We start from the raw sequence: 22,500 nt of genomic DNA on the forward strand, positions 1-22,500 counted from the left end.
AAGGAAAACATGTTTAAGTCTTCAGAATAATGTTTAATGGTAGTGTCATCAATGTGGTTATAGTTTGGGCAGTTTATACTCTATTTTATGTATCGAACTAAAAGCCCTTAAAGGTGGTTTGAAAAACCATGAGCAAATTTCCTTCTCTAGCTCCATGTCCCACGGAACCGACTTGTCAGCTGTAGATCTGCACACATTCGGGTCGCAGAGCAAGGGGTGATGATTTCTGTGCACTGAGTCTGCAGCTGGGAATCATGCTTTGGCAAGAACATGAGTGATTTATACATCTTGTAAAGAGAAAAGGATTGTCTTATTCCAACCAGATAGTTTGTTAGCGTAACCGTTTGTGTGCATTTTAGTATTCAAATACAGATGTTCCAAAATGTTTCCACTGTGGGAAGCAGCTGCTGCTATTCTAGCACAAAAATCTCAGAGAGATTAATATACAAAGGCAGCGTGAACCTTAGTGGCAAATGCAGCATCTGCTTGAGGTGGGGCCTGTGATTCCCCGTAGATAGTAGGTCTTCAGATTCTCGTTAACAGCCTGAAACCATGTTTCACATCTAAGCGTATTCTACAGGAACAGGAACAGAGACAAGTGATTAATTTGTAATGCACTTAGCTGATAAATATCCTCACATGTTACTTGCCCAGGGGGCTGGAAAACACCAGACTTCATTTCCTATGGCAACTGATAGGGATATAGATGTTTGGTCATAATGACTGACGTTCTCACTTGCCGTTACGAGCTTCTGCTTGGTAAGAGGGCTCAGCCCCGCCAGCCTGCAGTCACAAAACATTCATCTACACCCGGGTGATGCATTCCCAGGGAGCTTTGCAGTTTACTCAGGACACTCACGGACACTGCTTCAGCTGAGCCCACCCTAGCGCTGGGAAGTATGTACTTTATCATTATCAACACAATTTGCATATAAAGTAAACACAGGTAAAGAAGTGAAGTGACTTAACACAGTTATGTACCCAGGGCCTCTGACTCTAACTCCTGTTCCATTCTTACACAACATCAAGCTGGCGCTCTAATTTCAGAGGCTGTGATGTTTGCTTCATAAATTATATCGTCCTTGCTAGAGATGCTGGTTTCCAAGACACCTGCCATGAAGCGTCCTAGCCTAACAGCACTGCCTGGTAACCAGAGGGTGCCAGGGGAGAGCTAATGCAGTAGTCCTGCCTCTGTCCCTCACACCCCAGAGGGGAAAGGCCCAAATACTCCCTTTCCTTATGTTCAGATAGCTTCAGCAAATGAGCTCCTATGCCTCCCTGGTGTTTGGAGAAATGAAGACCCAAAGCATCCCGGGGCTGTCATTTGGAGTTGCCATAAACCAGAAGTTCCTAAGAATAGGGCCGCCTGGGGTGTGGTGCCTGCCCAGGCCTTATAAATCCATCCCCTGCAATGTTCAAGAGCCCATTGCCTCCAACCACATCTACTGTTTAGAATTATTGAGTGAATTATTTATGGTTTACACATTTGTCAGAGGTTCCTGGCTGAGTTTGAAAACGCTCAGGTCCTAGCTTATGGGACCTAGAAATGGCTGTCTGGAAAACCGAGGCTCGGAGAAGTTAAGTTTCTAACGGTGCCCAGACCTAGTAAAGGGCAAGTGCACTTCTGAACCAAGTACATCTGATTCTAAGTCATACTAGCTCCATAGTCCATGTGCTTTACTTTGAGGGCAACAAAAATTTGCAGGTGGGAGGGTTTGTGGACTGTGCCCTGCTTCCCAGCCAGGCCTTGGTGGAGAAGAACCCCACAGAGTGAGGTGGGGAGGGCCCACTAGAGAAGTAGAGACAAGAGGCTGAGTCCCTGGGCTTGCAGCAAAGGAGGAAGAGGTAGATTGTCGGGCAGAGGTGAGGAGTTGTAAGCAGAAGGCCCATGCACGGTGCGCTCACAGGAAGTCCTGACCTCCGGTCCTAATCACTGTGGGAGCCTGAGGCCAGTACACATCCAAGTGGCATGCTCTTTGGTGACGTCATAGCTGCTTCTGCCAGAATCACACTGCTACAGCATTGTGACTTGCATGGAATTGTTTCTGCTCTCTACCACTCAGGACAAAAAAGAAAAAAAAAAAAGGAAATTTGTATGTATTTAGTTCCTCTCTATTTTCCTAAAGCTTTTGTGGGAACATCTGTGAAATGATAAAAGCAACTTAAAATGATATGAAACCCTTTGCACATGTGCGAAGCTTCATGACGATGGTCAGCGTCTCAGTTATTTTGATCAAGAACAATTTCACAGGCAAAAGAAATTGGGTTGCAAACGTATTAATATTTTATTAAAATATGAATAAAAGTGTTGTGAAGCACACAGGCACAGAACACATCTCATAAGAAAATACCCTAACCCAGGGTGTGGCAGGCTCCTTGTTCTTCCTCCTTAGCCTGGAGGCCCTGGCGAAGACGACCTGCCTGCTTGTGACAAAGCACAAGTATCACATGTCCTGCCAGCGTCACATGTGCATGTTAAGAAGGGGAGCAACATGAAGGGCGGGGGCTACGTGGCTCCAGCTGTGTGCACATTATACGTGGCTCCAGCTGTATGCACATTATACGTGGCTCCAGCTGTGTGCACATTATACGTGGCTCCAGCTGTATGCACATTATACGTGGCTCCAGCTGTATGCACATTATACGTGGCTCCAGCTGTATGCACATGATGAAGGAAGGAAAGGAGAGGCAAGCCTACAACGTGTAGCATGAAAAGAAGGGCAGAAAAAGCCCCGTGTAACTTCCCTTTTAAGTCTGCAAAGGAGGGAGAAACTAAAGACGAGAATCTAAGACTATATGCACTTGGTAAGATTCTAGAACCTATATGTCATCTCCTTTTTTATTTTTGTTGTTCCCATTTGATTCACTATACTGACACAGTCATTTTCATGAAAACTTATAACACAAAAAGGGCTCGTGTACTTTTCTTTAGGCAAGAAATGCATGAGTGACAAGCAGAATGAGGGGACTAGGAAGAGAGCATCTTTCTGTTCAGAGGCTGGGGTCCGAAGAGCCTCTAGGCAAGAAAAGCAAAGCTGGAAGAGCCAATGTGGGCCTGAAAAGGGGGTGATGAGGCCCAGTGGGGACCACCCCATTCAGAGGTGGAGGTTGTAACCCGCCCATTGTTTACCTGTAGGGCTCATCCAGACCTAAGCCCTCCCAGTAACCAGCACTGATGAAGTCACTGAGGGAACAAAGATAAGAACAGGATCCTCCAGTGGGCCCTTCGTCACAAGGTGGCCAGTCACCCTAAGCATCTGCCTTACCATGAATGTATCTATTTGCTTTGGGAGAAGACAAGTCTAGAGAAATGCTCAGGCGTGCAAAGAGCCAAGCATGGTTTTCTCCTATGAATTTGCTACGCTGTATTATACGTAGTCATTAATTTTGGTTTGCGGCAACATTTTCTTATACTGCAGAGGTTAATAGCTATCAACAGAGCCGTGATATCATAATATTAGAAATGTCAGTGTCTTTCAGATGCTCCGTGGAATACAACCTGTTTCTGTGAGATTAGGTATTGAAAGTTACTAATTAAATTACCATTGTCTTGTATTAGGAACTTTCTGTTTGGATGTGCTCTTTTTCAGTTCTGCATACGTCTGTGAACCACTGATAGAAGTTAGGAATTGGATTGGATGGTTACAGGCAATCTCTGTCACATTCTATCTGCTGAAACAAAGCCGAACCGTTTTCTGATGTGCTTTCATGTCTCTGCCTTATTCTTTTTCTCCAGGCAGCTTCATCAGCGCTGAGCAGCCTGGGCCACGTGTACACAGCCATTGGAGACTACCCCAACGCCCTGGCCAGTCACAAACAGTGTGTGCTCCTTGCCAAGCAATCCAGAGACGAGCTTTCCGAAGCCCGAGAGCTTGGCAACATGGGGGCCGTGTACATCGCCATGGGGGACTTTGAGAATGCTGTGCAGTGTCACGAGCAGCATCTGAAGATAGCCAAGGACCTGGCCAACAAGCGCGAGGAGGCCCGGGCCTACAGCAACCTGGGCAGCGCCTATCACTACAGGAGGAACTTCGATAAGGCCATGTCTTACCACAACTACGTGCTGGAGCTGGCACAGGAGTTGATGGAGAAGGCCATCGAGATGCGGGCCTATGCTGGCCTGGGCCATGCTGCCAGGTGCATGCAGGATTTGGAGAGAGCCAAACAGTACCATGAGCAGCAGCTGGGCATTGCTGAGGACCTCAAGGACCGGGCGGCGGAGGGGCGAGCGTCCTCCAATCTGGGTAAGGACACAATCGCTTGCAAGACCCAGGCTCAGTGCCATCGGCTGGAAATAGCTGGGGTACCCCACTGTCTTTTACAGAAATCTGTGTGTTTATATTCAGAAGAATCTCCCAGGGTGTGTGTTGTATATTTCCTTCAGATAGATTTCCTTGGAGCCCGCCTGCTCTAAATCACGTGATCCTTTCTGTCATCACGGAGCTCTAAGGATTAGAACTCTGAATTACTGGAAAAACAAAACACCCCAACCTTTTAATCTGTCTAGAGAGAAGAGAGACCAGATTTATCTAATTAGAGAGAAGGGGAATGAAATAAAGATATAAAGAGCTATGTTTGGTTTAAATGAAAGAGAAGCCGTTAGGAAGTCGTCAATGAAAGAGAATTTGAGAGGATTTTTGTTTAAAGGGATCTCTTTACTTGGTGACTTTAACCCACAGGAAATGTATTTCTCCTTAAAAGTATGTATATTCACAAATGATATTTCTAGTTTTAGTACAAATGCAAAATTATTTTTTGAAAGATCTATTTAAATAAGATAGATTTGCACTGTTTTACTAGTACTTGGTTACAGTTAAGACATTTATAAATTTGGGGGAATTTATATGTAATGGTAAGAGACAATAGATGTTGTTAACTGGCTACTTTTTAGAAGACGTTGTTATCTTGTCTCTGTACCCAAACAGATGTGGGTTCATACTGAATGGAAGTATAAGCTAACTCATCCCTGTGCTTGGAGCCCCCTGGTCTGTCCTGTGTCCACAGGGACCAAGGGGGGGTGAGGACAGGACAAGGAAAAGGCGACCTTATTGGTATTAGCGTGTGCTTATCAGATATTAGTAGCAGCAGGATATAAAAAACAGCCCCTTATGTGACCTTCAAAACCAAGGTACCTCATCTCTATATAATTTTAGCACTACTCCTCCCTCCCCACACCTCTGTTTATTGTAACCATGTGTTTTGTGAGTATGGGTGTTAGAAAATGTCTGGCAGATCCCTGGAGATGACTCTGAAGATGGTACTGAGATCAGAATGAGAGTCTAGAGCGTCTGTAAGGACCTTAGAAATAAGCTCTTAGCATTATATATTCCTTCAACAGACGACAAGCGTTTATTGAGTCATTGCTATGTGCTGAATCCTCCATAGTTGCCTTAAGGGACAGAGAAGTGGCCTCCCTGAGAGACAGTGTTAATAATGTCATATTGCTGTGAAATCCTAGAAGAGAGACCCTGAGGGCTGGGAATAACCTAGAAAGCTCTTGGGGGAGATTAGACCCTGGTGGACCTTGCAGAACAAGTGAGGTTTGGTCAGGAATGGAATGGCATTGATGGTAAGGGACATGTGAGGGAAGGGATGAGACGCAATAGGTTGGCTTGTCTCAGGGATGGGAGCAGGATTAGCCTTCGCGAATGTGCTAGAGGGTGCGAGAAGATTAGTATGAAAACTAGGCGAGGGATTTGCTCTTGAAGGTTTTGAAATGTAGGAGTAAGAAGACAGACTAGATATTTAAGGAAAACAAGTCAATCAGTGGCACGGGGGTAGATTGGAGGGCTTAGAACCTGGAGTTTAGACGGCTGTGCATATTGGACTAGTCACGTTTTCTTTATCATCTTGTATTAGTTTGGGTAAGTTGTATTTTCTAAAGACTTTGTTTATTTCATTAAATTGTTGAATTTATTGGCATAAAGTTGTTGATAATATTTCCTTATTTTCCTTTTAATGCTGGTAGGATTTATAGTGATACACTCTCTTTTGTTTCTGTTATTGGTAGTTTGTGTTTTGCACCTTGTATCACCCTCGTTTTCTGGATCATTCTAGCTGGAGATTTATCAATTTTCTTGGTCATTCTTGTTAATTTTTTATTGCTTGTCTGTTTTTTATTTCATTTCTTTCCAGTCTTATTTTTAATAATTTTCTTTCTCTTTTAAGCATTTTATTTTGCTTTTATTAGTTTCAGGTGTACAAAACAAGATAATGATTAGAACAGTGGTTAGGCACTTATACAATTTGTGAAGTGATCCCCCTAATAAGTCTAGTATTCACCTGATACCACACATAGGTTTTACAACATTATTGACTATATTCCCCACACTTTGTTCACATCCCCGTGACTGTTTTGTGACTACCCGTTTATACTGCCTAATCGTTTTCTTCTTGCTTCTTACTGTGGGTCTTCTTCCTAGATTCTCAAGGTTGAACCTCAGATCATTGATTCTAGACCTTTATTCTTTCTAATATATGAGTAACCATTTAAAAAATATAAAATTTCTTCTAAAAACTGCTTTAGCAGCATCCAATAATTTTTTATGTATTATGTTTTTACCTTCATTGGTTTAAAATATTTTCTAAACTCATTTGTGATTTCCCTGTAACCCCTGTGTTATTGACCAATGTTGTTTAATTGTAAAATATGTGGGATTTCCTAGATACTTTATTGTTATCAAATTCTAGTTTAAGTTCATCATGGTCAGAAAACACACTTTGTACCATTTCTTTTTTTTTTTTTCTTTTTTAGATTTTTTTTTTTAATTAAATTTATTGGGGTGACAATTGTTAGTAAAATTACATAGATTTCAGGTGTACAATTCTGTATTACATCATCTATAAATCCCATTGTGTGTTCATCACCCAGAGTCAGTTCTCCTTCCATCACCATATATTCGATCCCCCTTACCCTCATCTCCCACCCCCCACCCCCCGCCCCCGTTACCCTCTGGCAACCACTAAACTATTGTCTGTGTACCATTTCAATAGGTATAATGCTCTATAGATGTTCAGTTAGGTCAAAGTTATCTCTGTGTTTTAAAAATTTTTGTCTATATGTTTTGGCAGATGCTAAGAAGGAAGCTGTTAAAATCTCCAACTATTATTGTGGACTTGTCAGTTTTTTTGTTTAATTCCGTGGAACATGACTTCTGTACTTTGAAGGTCTCTCATTGGGTGAATATTCATTCATTTATGATCTTTTTGTCTTCCTGGCAGATTGGCACTTTTATCACTATGAAATATCCTTTTTTATCATTGGTTATACCTTTTTGTCTTGAAGTCTACTTTATCTGATACAAATATACACACTCCTACCTTTTTATGCTTACTGTTTGTGTGGTTCATGTTTTTCTGTCTATTTACTTTCTATTTCTGTGTTTTGATATTTAAAGTTTGTTTACTACAGATAATGTCTAGGTGTTGCTTTTTTATTGGTTTTGGTAATTATAGCCTTTTAATCGAAGAATTTTCATCTATTTAACACTTAAGGTAATTACTGATATTGTTGGATTTAAGTCTATCATTTTCCTATTGGTTTTCTGTTTGTCCCATTTATATTTTGTTCTCTGTTCTTTGCTGCCTAGTGCAGATTAGTTCAGTCATATAGATTTTGTTTTAATTTGCCTATTTGCTTTTCAGCTCTACCTCTTTGTAATATTTTTTGGTGGTTGCTCTAAGGATTGCATTATGTATCTTTAACTTTTCATAGTCTACTTTAAGCTAATATCCTACCACTTTCTGTGAAATATAAGTACCTTACAACTTTATGGTTCCATTTACTCTCCACTCCCTGTGCTTTATGCTTTAGTTGTGACATATTATTACACCTAAATTCTTTTTAAACTCCTTAATAAATCTCTTTTTTGTATTAAATAATTATTTTAAAGAATTAAGAGGAAAAATAATGTTTTCTCTTTATACACTTATTTATCATTAATTACCACATAATATTAATGTATTCTTTCCTAAGCATCTGAGTTTCTATCTGGTATCACTTCCCTTCAGGCTAAAGAACTTCATGTAGTATTTCTTGTGGTGCAGGTCTGCTAGTGATACATTTTCTTCATTTTTCTTTACTTTAAAATGTCTTTATTTCACACTTATTAATGAAGGCTATTATTTGCTGAATATAGAATTCTAGGTTGATACTGTTTTTTCTTTTAGCAGGTTAAAGTTGTCTTTTCAATGTCTTTTGGTCCCCATTATTTCTGATAAAAATCAATGGAATTAATAATCTGTATCACATGTGCTAATTTTTTCATGACTGCTTTCAAGATTTCCTCTAACTTTGGTTTTCAGCAGTTTAACTATAATATACCTAAATGTGGCTTTTTTGGGGTATTTTTTCTTCCTCTGGTTCTTTGAGCCTTTGAATCTGCAGATATACGTCTGACAATTACGTTCTCGAACTTGTTGCAAAGATGTTGCTAACCTTTTTTGATAGCACAGGGGTTATTCATTATGAATTTGTATCAACTAGACAAACAATTAACCAGGTTTACTATTTGGAAGTGCTGAAAAGGCTGCATGAAAAAGTTAGATGATCTGAACTGTTCGCCAACAATTCATGGCTCTTGCATCACGACAATGCACCAGCTCACACGGCACTGTCTGTGAGGGAGTTTTTAGCCAGTAAACAAATAACTGTATTGGAACACCCTCCCTACTCACCTCATCTGGCTCCCAATGACTTCTTTTTTTTTTTAAAGATTCTATTGGGGAAGGGGAACAGGACTTTACTGGGGAACAGTGTGTACGTCCAGAACTTTTTTTTTTCCAAGTCAAGTTATTGTCCTTTCAATCTTAGTTGTGGAGGGCGCAGCTCAGCTCCAGGTCGAGTCTGCGTTGCTAGTTGCAGGGGGCACAGCCCACCATCCGCTTGGGGAGTCGAAACCGGCAACCTTGTGGTTGAGAGGATGCGCTCCAACCAACTGAGCCATCTGGGAGCTCAGCAGCAGCTCAGCTCAAGGTGCCATGTTCAATCTTAGTTTCAGGGGGCGCTGCCCACCATCCCTTGCGGGACTCAAGGAATTGAACTGGCAACCTTGTGATTGAGAGCCCATGCTCCAACCAACTGAGCCATCCGGGAGGCAGCTCAGCTCAAGGTGCCGTGTTCAATCTTAGTTGCAGGGGGCGCTGCCCACCATCCCTTGCGGGATTCGAGGAGTTGAACTGGCAACCTTGTGGTTGAGAGCCCATTGGTCCGTGTGGGAATCGAACTGGCAGCCTTCGGAGTCAGGAACATGGAGCTCCAACCGCCTGAGCCACCGGGCCAGCCCCCCCCACCCCCACCCCCGTGACTTCTTTCTTTACCTAAAGATACATGAAATATTGAAAGGAAGACATTTTGATGACATTAAGGACGTCAAGGGGAATATGATGACAGCTCTGATGGCCATTCCAGAAAAAGAGTTCCAAAATTGCTTTGAAGGGTGGACTAGGTGCTGGCATCGGTACATAACTTCCCAAGGGGAGTACTTCGAAGGTAACTGTGGTGATATTCAGCAATGAGGGATGTAGCACTTTTTCTAGGATGAGTTCACAAACTTAATTGTCTGACCTCGTATATCTTCCCTCAAATTTAGGAAATTTTTACCTATTTTTAAAAGAATATTTCTTCTTGCCCATTCCTTCTCTCTATTTATGAGACTATGCATTGTTTTAGACCTTTTGGTATTTTCCTGTCTACTACTGAGGCTCTGTTAGTGTTTTTAGTCTTTTTCCTATGTGTTCTTCAGGTTTGAAAATATCTGTTAATCTGTCTTCAAGTTCACTGACTTTCTTTTGTCATCTCCAGTCTTCTGTTAAACCCATCCAGTGATGCAGAGTTGGGGATTCCCTAAGACCATTCTAACTTCTGACATCAATTGCAAGCAGGGGTCCCCAAGACCACCCTCACGTATAGTAATTCACTAGAAGGACCCACACAATTCACTGAAAGTGGTTATACTTACAGTTACGATTTATTACAATGAAAGGCTATAGATTAACATCAGCCAAAGGAAGAGCGACATGAGGTAGAGTCCAGGAGAGTTCCAAGCTTGAAGCTCCCAGCTGCTTTCTCCCAGTGGAGTCAGGGATAGTGCTAGCTCCTCCAAGCAATGACGGTGACAGTATGCATAGAGGATTGTCATCCAGAGAGGCTCACTTGAACTTTGGTCTCTAAAGTTCTTACTGGACATTGGTCACATGGATACGGTCGAACACCTGTGTGGGTGATCTTAGTTTAGAGCCGCTTTGGAGGTTGGGCCAAAAGCCCCTGCCCTAAATCGATTTGTTAGCAACCATCGACTATCTGGCATGGCCAATACGCTCCCATAAACAAAGGCAGGCCATTCGAAGGACTTCGAGATTGCCTTCCAGAGCTGAGTGTAAAGGTCAGACCTCTCTTTGGGCTAGGTTAATTCTTGACTGCATAAGTGAACTTTAAATTTCAGATGTATATTGTATTTTTTAGCTTTAGATTTTCCATTTGGTTCTTTTAATTAAAATTTCTGTTTTTCTGCTAAGATTTATATGTTTATTCATTACATGTATGTTTTCTTATACATAGCTGAACCCAGTTATTACAAAAGCTTGTAACACCTTTTCTGCTAATTCCATGCCAGCCTTCTCAGAGTTGGTCCCTAGAGACTGCCTGCTGTTGATGTAGTTACAGAACAGCTTGGTTGAGTTATAATTCATATACCATACAATTTACTCATTCAAAGTGGATAATTCAATAGTTTTTAGTACAGTCACAGAGTTATGCATTGATTGCCTTTTGTGTTATTAGTCACATATTATTTTCTTTGTGTATCCTATATCCAGTAATATGGGATTACATCCCATATTAATGATATTTTATAGTATGTTAATGATACTTTATAGAGATTCTGGATTCTGATATACTTCTCTTAACGGTATTGATTTTGTTGTTGTTTTACCAGTTAACTTGCCTGAATTCAAACTCAAAAGTCAGTCCTCCCTGTGGTGGGGGGCAGTTGAAATCTCTGTTTGGGTCTTTTACTTACTTGCTTTATGCATGTATGTATGCATGTATGTATGTATTTATTGGGGGGGAGTGTCTTTTAGCTTTAACTGGCTGCTTAGATTCTGCCTTGCACAGGCATATTTCAGGAGTTAGAGATTCAGGTAGAATTTATATTCAGAATTCAAGGCTCCCCACTGTGGCTTTCTCTGGGATTTTTTCCCTCTGGTTCTTCAAGTCAGTAAGACTGTATTTCTACCTGAGTTTTAGCCTCACCACATGATATTAATTGGGGCTTGCCCTGGGTTGGGGGCGGGGCGCTCTCTGGCATTTTAAAACTGAGAAACTACCCTAATGTCATTCCCTTCTTCAGGTGGTCAGCTGCAGCGCCCCTGCCATTTCTCAGTGCTTGTGGTGGCACTTCAGTGCCTTAGGTGGCTCCGTCCTGTGTGTCCTCCATGCCGTTGCTCCCCCGCCCCCCAGCCCCAGACTTCGCAGTTGTTGCCTGTAGGAGGGGTGGTCTGAAGGAGCTACGCCTCTGTTACTGGAACCAGACTCCTCCTATTCCTGTTTAACCCACTGCAATTTTCAGGGCTCCTTTTGTCCCCTGGAAAAGATCAACAGTGAACTCCTCATGGCTGAATTTTGAGGTCTTTTGACAGTTCTAAATTTCCCTAATCAGTATGCAGCATTTGGAATGCTTTACTAACCGTTCCTTGAAATTCTTTCCTCTTCTAGTTTCTGTGAAGCACACTGTCCTAATTTTCTTCTTGGCTGCTCTTTCTGTACCTTCTTCACTGGCTGTTTTGTCCCCCCTTTAAAAAAGAAACAAAAAAAACAATTTTTAGAAGTTATAAAAGTGGTACTTACTTTTATTTTTTAAAAAATTCTTATAGTACAAAAGTGTATAAAGTAGAAAAAAGAGATCCATCTCCTTACAATTTTTACCTTCTTTCATCCACTCCTTATAGTTAACTACTGTTAACAATTTGGTTAGAAACGTTTTACTATGTATTCATACATAGACACATGGCAGTATAATATATATATGTAAATATACACGTTTGTACACATTGTTCCTTTTTTAAAACTTGTATCAGTACACACACACACACACACACGCACACACACACCACATATACATACATACACACATACGGTGCCCAAAAAAATGTATACACATTTTAAGAAAGGAAAAAACTGTATTAAAATTGTAATACTCAATATATACTAATAACAAAAGATGAATACAAATCACGTTTGACTTCTGCAATTACAAGAGGTGCTCAAAGTGGTTACCATCAGCGTCCAGACACTTCTGATTACGGCGAACTACTGCTTGAGCAATGCTGACCAAAGTGTCCACTTGTATTCATTTTTTTTGGCACCCCCAGTATGTATATTTTTTTCTGTAGACTGATTTTCCTATTCTGCCTTCTCTGTCAGACGTACGTCCCTTTGTGTCATCACTCAGCTGTCCTTCATTATTTTAAATGACCCCTTTCCATTGTATTGACATTTGTTAAATGTAGGCGTTCTTGTGTTTTGCTCCTTCATCCTTTTCTGTTCTTTCTTTATGTATTTCCCTTTATAATTTTTACCACCATACCTTCAACTGCTACTTCAATGTACATTATTTCTAAATCTGTATTCACCAGCTCTGACCTCCTGCCTGAGCATCAGTTCACATTTCCAAACGTCTAGTGGATACTCCATCTGAGTTTCATGGTGATTTGTCAAAATTAGCAAGTCCAAACATGAAATATCTTTTTGCTAAATTAACTGCTTTCCCCAGTTTTCCTAATTCTGTTGCTGACAGCTCCATCTCTAGCCCCATGAAGCAAACTGTTATTATTCCTGATCACGGGTGAGGATCCAGAGATTAACAAACGTTTGTGACTCACCCAAGATCATAGAGGCAGAGGCAGAGTCAGGGCTAGACTTCAGGCCAGTGATTCCATGTCCATAGACCTTCCACGATCTGTGGAAGTTCCCACTAGAATGGTGGATTCCAGTGGGAGCCATGCTAGGATTACCTGGCCTAGGGCTAAAAGCCAAGGCCAGTTCCTTCAAGTTTCCTACAAGTTTCCTTCTTCTGCACCTACCCACTCCCCACCCCAACCACACACAGGAAGATGAAAAAGAGAAGCACCGCCAGAAGGGGCTAGAAAGGGCTATAGGTCACCTTGAAGCAGTGGACCCTGCTTGTGCCCAAGACAGCAAATGTTCCAAGAGAAGTATAGGCACTATCAGGATGGAACTGCCCTTCTTTTTCTCCCGGAGAATCCATTGTCTGTTGATTACTTGCACTGAGCTAGACACTTTGCACACATTATTTCATTTTATCCTCACTACAAAGCTGTGTGGTAGGCACAGAAGTCAAGTTAGTGGCCCAAACTCATACAGTTTATAAGAGGCAGAGGCAAGATCCAAACCCAAGTCAGCATGCTCTCTTCTACAGCCCACAGGCCCACTCTGAGCCCTACAGATTTATAGAACAATTAGTTCTTCTACTTGAGAAGCATAGACGAGACTACACAGATTGTCAAAGTCTAATAATGTCCATGATATAGGAAGCCAAACCACATCCCAGCTTTTCATTCAAAGCAGTTCCTATTAAGGGTCATGAAAAGGGAACATATAAACATAAATTTAAAAAGAAAAAGTGTCCTAGAGTCTGAAACAGATTTTTCCAGACATCTGAAAAAGAAAGGAACAAGAAAGTGCTTTCCATGTTTGAAATGAGAAATGGAGAGCATCAAGCGAAACAGGAGATTTTCCTGATCAGGCACCGGAGGACTTGCAGAAAATGATTCAGACTGTCATTAAGGTTATAACATGCACGTCCTGTGCTGTGGCCCACACCTATCAGTGCCTAATAAATATTAATAATATTTGTTCTCTCCTTTAGGTCAAGATTTGTTACCCTGCTTGTCTAGACATTGCTATTTAAAAGGAGCTGTGATTTGCTTACAGATACAGCGCGTCGGTAAACATGTGAGCAGGAACAGACGGGGCAGTAAATCTTGGTCAGAGCCGCACTTTGGACTGTTGCAGGAGAGGCTGCAAAAGTGTTGTTGGAATAATGAAGTGGATGCTTGCTGCCAGGTCCCAGAGTTCCGTCTCCAGCAGGCAGAGTCTAGCAGTAAATTAGCTTATGTTTCAGCTTGGCAGTTGGCACTTGGTTCATTTGTAGATGCTAATTGTAATCTGATGTTATCAGCAGCAGGTAATTGAAATGGGCTTGATGAATTACTTAATTTCCTTTAATAGCTGAGTCTTCAAGAACTGAATAAAGAAGATAAGGTGATCAGGAGGAAAATACAACAGCTCTGTCTTTCTAATTAGTGCTTGGAGGTTTTTCTTCTTTACACAAATGATTATGAACATGTAAGGCTGAATAGGTTTATGAGTCAAAAGCCCCCGTGGGGGCTTTTCCCATTAGGCAGCCCAGTCCTGAGCATTGATAACACTTCGGTTAGGACTTCAGAAAGGAACACTTGAGTGATCACTGTGGAGAGCATTCGTTTCTGAACACGACTTGGTTTTCCCAGACGTAGGTGGGCACTGCCTGCCGGGGGCACGGCCACTTTGGCGCTCACCCAACCTTCAGCCTCTCTCCCGTGGCCGTTTTCTGTGAGCCACGCTGCCTGGCACCATGCAAGTGGGGCCCCACAATGATGTTAGTTGCTGGCTCCTGCCACCCACACCTGCCTGCACCTAAGTCTTCCCATCTGTAGCCGCTCCTGGGTCGCCGTCTGCTTTGCCAGCAATGGTGGGTGCAGATGTGGCCCTGAGTCCTGCCATCTGTGCTGGACGCTGCCTATTGGAACTATGCCACGTGACGGCGATGAGCTTTGGGGTCTTTCTTCTGGAATCATTTGGCTCTGCTCTTCATCTCATGTTTGTTCCTTAAGGAATCCCTCTGTTGTGGGGCGGCGACTTTGGAGGAATTTACTTTTGACTGATTTTTTTGAGCAAATCAAAATAGCAGAAAATGTAGAGCATCAGAATTCGGTCTCTTAGATAGACACGTGGAGCAGATACAGCAAGTGACTCTTCACGTCGCCTCTGTGCTTCTCCTTCATGGTGAGTTCTGTTTAAAGAACTGTTGTTAGAGGTAAAGACTCCAGGCCTCTGAGCCACCACCACGGGGGCAGTGAATGCCTTCGATGGTAAATGCGTTGCAGGGATTCTGGTGGTATTCTACTTCTTGGTCTGAGAGGGCGTTACGTGGCTGTGCTCATCTTGTGATTAGTTGTTGAATTGTATGCTTAAGATTTTGTGCCTTTCTGACTATATGTTATACTTTAATTAAAGGTGTACTTTTAAAAACACATTGTACTCTAGGCCAGAGTAGCGTTGGAATGGCATGCCTTTCTTGATCCCATCCAGGCCCGTGGCTTTCACCACCAAAAACCAGCCCCCCAAAGCCAGACCTCATTCTGACAGACATCTATCTGCTCTTGCTTCCTAAGCACCTCCATCTGCCCCAGATAAGCCTCTTTCCAAGTCTGTGATTTCATGTTGTGTATTTCCTGTTTCTGAGAATGACAACCCAATCTCAGTGCCCAACCTAGAAATCTCCAAGTTATCCTGGGATCCTTCCTTCCTTCCCTCACAGCCCAGAGCTGTGAATTCTGCCTCTCCCAGCAAGTTCTAATGTATCTGCAGGGCTGAGTTTTCAGCCTCCCACCATCTCTTGCCTTGATCATTGCAACAGCTTCCTCTGCACTGGTCTCCCAGCTTCTCCCGTTCATTTTCCACATTGCTTCCGTGGAAACCCTCTCAAAACCCCAGCTGCTCAATCTTATCATATCATTTCTATACTTAAAACCCCGCAGTGGTTCCCCATAACCTTCAGGCTGAAGTCCAAAATCCTTGACCTGGTGTGAAATAATACAATAAATAAATATATTTATATATTTATATTTATGCATCGATCTCTGTCACCAGTTCCTGACACAGGGCTCCTAAAACCCTTATAACTTCCTAAGTAATAAGAACACTTGCAGTATCCTTTGTTCTGATGAGGTGACTCTGGGTAGATTCCTGAATGGCTCCTGGATGGAGGCTGGTCACCAGAAAGACCAAGCCATCATTAGAAGCTTGGAATTTTCACCCCCACCCCGTCATCAGGAGAGGGGAGAAGGGCTGGAAATGGACTTAATACTTGGTCATGAGGAAGCCTCCATAAAATCCCAATAGGAGGGGTTTGGAGAGTGTCCAGGTTGGCAAAAACATTCACGTAGTAGGGGCGGGACGTACCCCAACTTCAGCGGGACAGACGTTCCTGCACTCAGGACCCTTCCATAGCTGACCCTATGTATCTCTCCATCTGGTTGTTCATCTGTATCTTTGATCATATCCTTTAGTAAACTGGTAAATGTGTTTCCCTGAGTTCTGTGAGCTGTTCTAGCAAATTAATTGAATCTGAAGATGAGGTCATAGGAACCTCTGATCTGTAGCCAGTTGGTCAGAAACACAGATGATAACCTGTGCCTGCAAGTGGCATCTGAAGTGGGGGTACAGTGGGGGGCAGTCTTGTGGGTGGGGCTCTGCCCTTACCTGTGAGATCTGACACTGTCACTGGGTAGATAGTGCAAAACAGAGTTGAATTGTAGGACACCGGCTGGTACTGGAGACATGCTTGTTGTGGGGGGGAAACCCCCACACATTTGGTGATCAGAAGTGTCAGAAGTGAAGTGTTCTGTGTGAGTAGTAAAGGAGATTCACAGGAAAGAAACAGTAGGGAAGAACCAGGTTTTTCCTTACATAAGAAAGAAAAAACGGAGTTTTTCTGTTTACACCTGGAATATTTATTTTTTTTAACAACCCTCAACCTTCAAAAAGCATTTGTGAGCACCTACTATGTGCCAGAAACTGTGCCAGTGGCTGTTTGGTTGATAAAGCAGGCATTTTAAGTGCTTGAAGGAAAAGTACTTAGTGATTTCAGAAAGTATTACATGGGGTGTAATTTTAATAGTGGGGGGTGGTGTCAGAAAACTCTTCTCTGAGGAACAGGCTCCAATTTATCCAACAAAAAAGTTCAAATTTTTTCACATTTACTGTTTTCATCCATTCATGCCTTACTATACTTTCTTCAAGTCCAGATATCGTTCCCGCTGCTTCTGGTTCCATAGACCAGGGAGACTAATTCTGGGGAACAATGGCAATTTCTGTGCATTTATGTTGAACCTTCAAATTTCTGTCAGTATAAATGATCTCTAAAACTCTTTACTACTGTAAAAAGCTCAAATTCGGTTCATTTTCCATGGGAAGACAATGTATATAGAAGCTGAAACTTGATTCTTAAAGCCTTTTAAATGAACCAAAAATATAATCAGCTTGAGAAATAGTTAAACCAGCAGGTGGTAATTATGTTTTATGATATCATTTCAGTTTTTCTCCTTTATGGTTTTAGGAATACTGAATTGAGCAGATTTTTCTCCTTTTATATAGTCTTTTGCCCTATAGCTAAATGAGACAGTCTGATTAGCAGGCTAAGTAAAAATATGTTAACCTTTATTGGATCTTTATCCAAGAAGTTTACAAAGCATGGCTAAAATGAGGCCTTTGTGCAGGTTCGAAGAACCCTAATATTTATTACTTTTGGACAAAAAAAATCACCAGGGTATCACAGTTTCTTCTTTTAAATACATGAATTTAATAGTCTATTCTCCTCTGCGTTTAACATCTAGCCATAGGAAACTGATGCTAGCTTCCCTTTTAGGTATTCAAACAACAGGTTCCATAGAGAATGTATGAAAAGGCCTTTGTGATCCTTCCAACACACCTTTGAAATGGCGTGGAAGTCGTGATAATAAGAAGAGGAATGCACTTTGGAGTGCCTCCAGGGTGCTAACACTGTACTTGGTGAAGTTCCTTACGCAGTGTTTCCTTCATTCATTTAGAATTTCAGAAAGATGAGGCTTATTGTTCCCGTTTAGTAATGGAAACCTAAAGAACAGAGAGGTTCCAGTTCTCAAAGGTCCCACAGCTACTACTGTCTGAATTGAAAGTCAGTGTTCTTTCTACTATGTCACACTGCTTCTCTGAAGAGAATGGCCAAAATTACTTAGGTAAGATCTAAAGCTGTAGCGTTTTTAAATGACAAGGACAGTTTGACGTTGTAACTGGAAAGTGAGCATTTCTTTTTGCCCACAGCTTCTTTTTATTCTCAGTCACCCATCCCCATTTCCTACTGAGTGCACCCACGCACACCTCCAGACGGATTGCAGGGCACAAGCGTGGCTGCTCATTTACCACAACTCGGCCTCTTCCCTCTTTCCCAGCGTGAAATCCACACGAGGCTCAAGTGTTTAAGACTCTTCAGCATAATCAGTAATTTCAAGGTACCTTCAAAAAGTAGCTTTCATCGAGCACCATTTTCAGCATGTTGTTGAAGAAATTCTTCTTCGGGGCTCTCTCTGACACAGCAGAAAATGCATTTGCTGAATTGGATTAAAGCCGGAATGCAACTTTGAGTGGGTATTGCTGACTCAGCGTGTCCCCACTTGACTTTCAAACAGCTTTGTTAGCTCCTGAATACAGGCTCTCAGTTTTCAATGGATTTCAAAAAGGGGTCCTTTCTGACCTCCTTTGAAGAGTTAAGTTACTCTGGGAAGTGAATGCTTTCATTTTCTAGTAAAAATTGCATTGATGCCATTTAAAATGTTTCCAAGAGCAATTAAAAAGTGAAGTAAACGCTTTGTTGTTATGTGTCCAATGGAAGCCCTCATCAGAAGAGCCCCAGTGGCAAAAAAAAGTAACAGATTCGTGTTCCTGAGCCAGAATATCAGAATTGGCCACTTACTTGAAACAACAGCAATTCTGTAATTGTGTTTTCCTGATTCAAATGGAAAGTCCCATCAAATCCATTATCTAATACCAAATAAGACAAAGACAGCTTATAACATGGCCCAGCTGTTGGAGTGCTCTGGAGGGAGATATAATATGCTCTGTGACTCAGTAAGCAGAAGGTAATGGACTAAAAGTTATCAAGCCCTTCACAACAAGGAGATCTGGAGTTTAACCAGAAATTTCAGACTGTCGTTCTTAACAAAACAGATGGTGTTCTCCAGCCCATGGCACCATCCGGCGAGCTGGCATGCCTGCCTCCACACTCCTGCTACTTCTTAAATGCCTGGTGGAGAAAGACATTCTCTTTGTCATCAGAGAAGAAGTCGCCCTACTCTGTGTGTGACAAAGGGGATGAGAAGCACCTATGTGCTGAATCTTTTGCTGAACACTTTTATGATCTTTCTGCTTTCAGGGCTGTGGCATTTTGCATAAGAATCTAGTTGGTCTGTTCTTTTTCTTTCTGCTGGTACCGTAGAAACCATTCAGATTGTCTGCTGATTTCGCTCCATTTTGATCACTAAGAAACCCCATTCACAAATGGCTGCCTTGACATGTTATGGGTTTTTACAGTGTTGTATAGCTAGGGTGACTATATTATATCACTTGTCACTAGGACAGTTCCAGGCACCACTGGGATATAGGATATTGAGTCACCCTACATCTCATGTGCCTGTGAAAAATCTGACTGCTATAGTCAAATGGCCTCACTCTGGATCTCAGCTATGTCATTTACTGGCTTTGTGACTTTGGACAAGGTGCTTAGTTGTTCCCTGCCTCAGTTTTTCATCTGTGAAATGGGTATAATAATAGCACCCATCTCACAAGATGACTGTCAGGACTGAGTGAGTTACGTGTAAAAAGCCCTTAGAATAATGCCTGATACATAATAATTACAAATGTTTTAATCATTATCATCATCATCATAGTTTTATATCATGTGTGAGAGGAGTATATCATTTGTTAACACAAAACTAAAATGCTAAAAGAAAGGTGAAAATGCTACTGAAATACGTAACATTACTTATGCTTGAAAATAATCTGATCCATTAGAGGTGGTTATCAAGGACCAGCAGTACATGTTGACATCTGATATCTTCATTGCTTTTTTCTTCCCAGCTTTACTGAGATATAATTGACATGTAATGTTGTGTACGCTTAAGGTATACAATGTGATTATTTGATACGCATATACGAGTACATTGTGAAAAACTTTACTACAATACACTTAGTTAATACATCCTTCACCTCATAGAATTACCATTATGTATTATTATGGTGAGATCGTTAAAGCCCTACTCTTAGAGTAAGTTTCAAGTAGACAATGCAGTATTGTTAAATATAGTCACTATGCTGTATGATTAGATATCCTGAACAGATTCAGCTCATAACTGAACGTTTGTATGGTTTGACCAACATCTTCCCATTTCCTCTACCCCTCAGCCCCTGGCTGAAACCCTTATACTGTGTTTCTATGAGTTTTGTGTGTTTAGACTCCACGCATGAGATTATACAATATTTGTCTCTCTCTGTGTGATATGTCACTTAGCATAATGCCCTCAGGGTCCATCCATGTTGTCACAAATGGCAAGACCGAATTGCTTCTTTTTCGTGGCTGAATAACATTCCTCTGTGTGTGTGTGTGTGTGTGTGTGTGTGTGTGAGAGAGAGAGAGTGTGTGTGTGTGTGTGTGTGTGTGTGTGTGCGTAAAGCACATTTTCTTTAATTGTTCATCCACTGATGGACACAGGTTGTTTCCATGTCTCAGTTATTGTGAACAAAGCTGCAGAGAACATGGGAGTGCAGATAGCATTTTGAGACAGTGATTTCATCTTTTTCATATATACCCAGAAGTGGGATTGCTGAATTATGTAGTAGTTCTACTTTTAATTACTTGAGGAAACTCCATACTGTTTTCCATGATGGCTACACCAATTTACATTCCCACCAATAGTGCACTAGGGTTCCCCTTTTTTCTACAGCCTTGCCAGCATTTGTTATCTCTGGTCTTTTTGATAATAGCTATTCTAACAGGTAGGAGATGATATCTCTTTGTGGTTCTGATTTGCATTTCCCTGATGATTAGTGATGTTGAGCGCCTTTTCATGTACTTGTTGGCCATTTGTATGTCTTCTTTGTAAAAGTGTCTGTTCAAGTCCTGTGCCCATTTTTTAATGAGATTGTTTGTTCCTTTGCTATTGAGTCATATGAGTTCCTAATAGATTTTGGATATTAACCTCTTATCAGATAAATGCTTTGCAAATGTTTTCTCCCATTCCACAAGTTGCCTTTTCATTTTGTTCATTATTTCTTTTGCTGTGTAGACGCATTTTAGGTTAATGTACTACCACTTGCTGATTTTTGCTTTTGATGTTTATGCTTTTGGTGTCACATCCAAAAAAAATCATTGCCAAAATTGATGTCAAGGAGCTTTTTTCCCTATGTTTTCTTCTAGGAGTTTTGTGGTTTCAGATCTTACATTTAGATTCCTAATCCATTTCCACTTAATTTTTGTGAGTAGTGTAAGTAGGGGAGCAATTTCATTCTTTTGCATGTGGGTATCCAGTTTTCCCAGCACCGTTTATTGACCACACTGTCCTTTCCCTATTGAGTATTCTCGGTTCTCCTGTTAAATATTAGTTCACCATATATGCGTGGGTTTATTTCTGGGCTATTTATTCTGTTCCATTGGTCTATGTGTCTGTTTTTATGCCAGTACTGTATTGTTTTAATTATTATAGCTTTATAATAGTTTGATATCAGAAAGCGTGATTCCTCCAGTTATGTTCTTTCTCGGTTGCTTTGGCTATTTGATGTGTGTGTGTGTGTGTGTGTGGCGGGGGGTTCCATATGAATTTTAGAATTTAAAAAAAATTTTTTGTGAAATATGCCATTTTAATTTTGATGGAGATTACATTGACTCTATGGATTGCTTTGAGTGGTATGGACATTTTAACAATATTAACTCTTTCAATCCATGAGCACATAATATCTTTCCATTTATTATTATGATTTTTTTTTTACTTTGTTTCATCAGTGGCTTATAGTTTTCAGTGTATAGATCTTTCATGTCTCTAATTAATTTTTTTTCTTTAAAGTTTATTGGGGTGACAATTGTTAGTAAAGTTACATAGATTTCAGGTGTACAATTCTGTATTACATTATCTATATCTCACATTGTGTGTTCACCACCCAGAGTCAGTTCTCTTTCCATCACCATATATTAGATCCCATTTACCCTCTTCTAGAGCCCCGCTCCCTCCTCCCTCCTTACCCTCTGGTAACCCCTAAACTATTGTCTATGTCTATGAGTTTTTGTTCTTTCTTGTCTTGTTCTTTTGTTGTTTTCGGTTCATATACCACATATCAGTGAAATCATATGGTTCTCTACTTTTTCTGTCTGACTTATTTCGCTTAGCATTATAATCTCAAGATCCATCCATGTTGTCAGAAATGGTCCTATTTCATCTTTTCTTCTAGTTAAATTTATTCCTAAGAATTTCACATTTTTAATGCTATTGTAAATTAGATTATTCTATTTCTTCTTTCAGATAGTTCATTGTTGTGTAGAAATGAAACTGTTTTTTTGTATGTTGACTTTGTATCCTGAAACTTTACTGAATTAGTTTATTACATCTAACAATTTTTTTGGTGGAATTTTAGGA

General features: G+C 41.0%; 1 protein-coding gene across 3 annotated transcripts in view; it reads left to right on the forward strand.

Annotated features, from left to right (window-relative positions):
* The window catches only part of TTC28 (tetratricopeptide repeat domain 28), a 611,406-nt gene that overhangs the window by 432,316 nt on the left and 156,590 nt on the right, over positions 1–22,500 (forward strand). For all 3 annotated transcript variants that reach the window (XM_074321572.1, XM_074321573.1, XM_074321574.1), the window contains one exon: positions 3,737–4,244. In XM_074321572.1, coding sequence (XP_074177673.1) covers positions 3,737–4,244 — 508 coding nt within the window. The remainder of the gene's footprint in view (positions 1–3,736; positions 4,245–22,500) is intronic.

This window comes from Rhinolophus sinicus, linkage group LG16, assembly GCF_036562045.2.
Source record: "Rhinolophus sinicus isolate RSC01 linkage group LG16, ASM3656204v1, whole genome shotgun sequence".
Taxonomy (NCBI): Eukaryota; Metazoa; Chordata; class Mammalia; order Chiroptera; family Rhinolophidae; genus Rhinolophus; species Rhinolophus sinicus.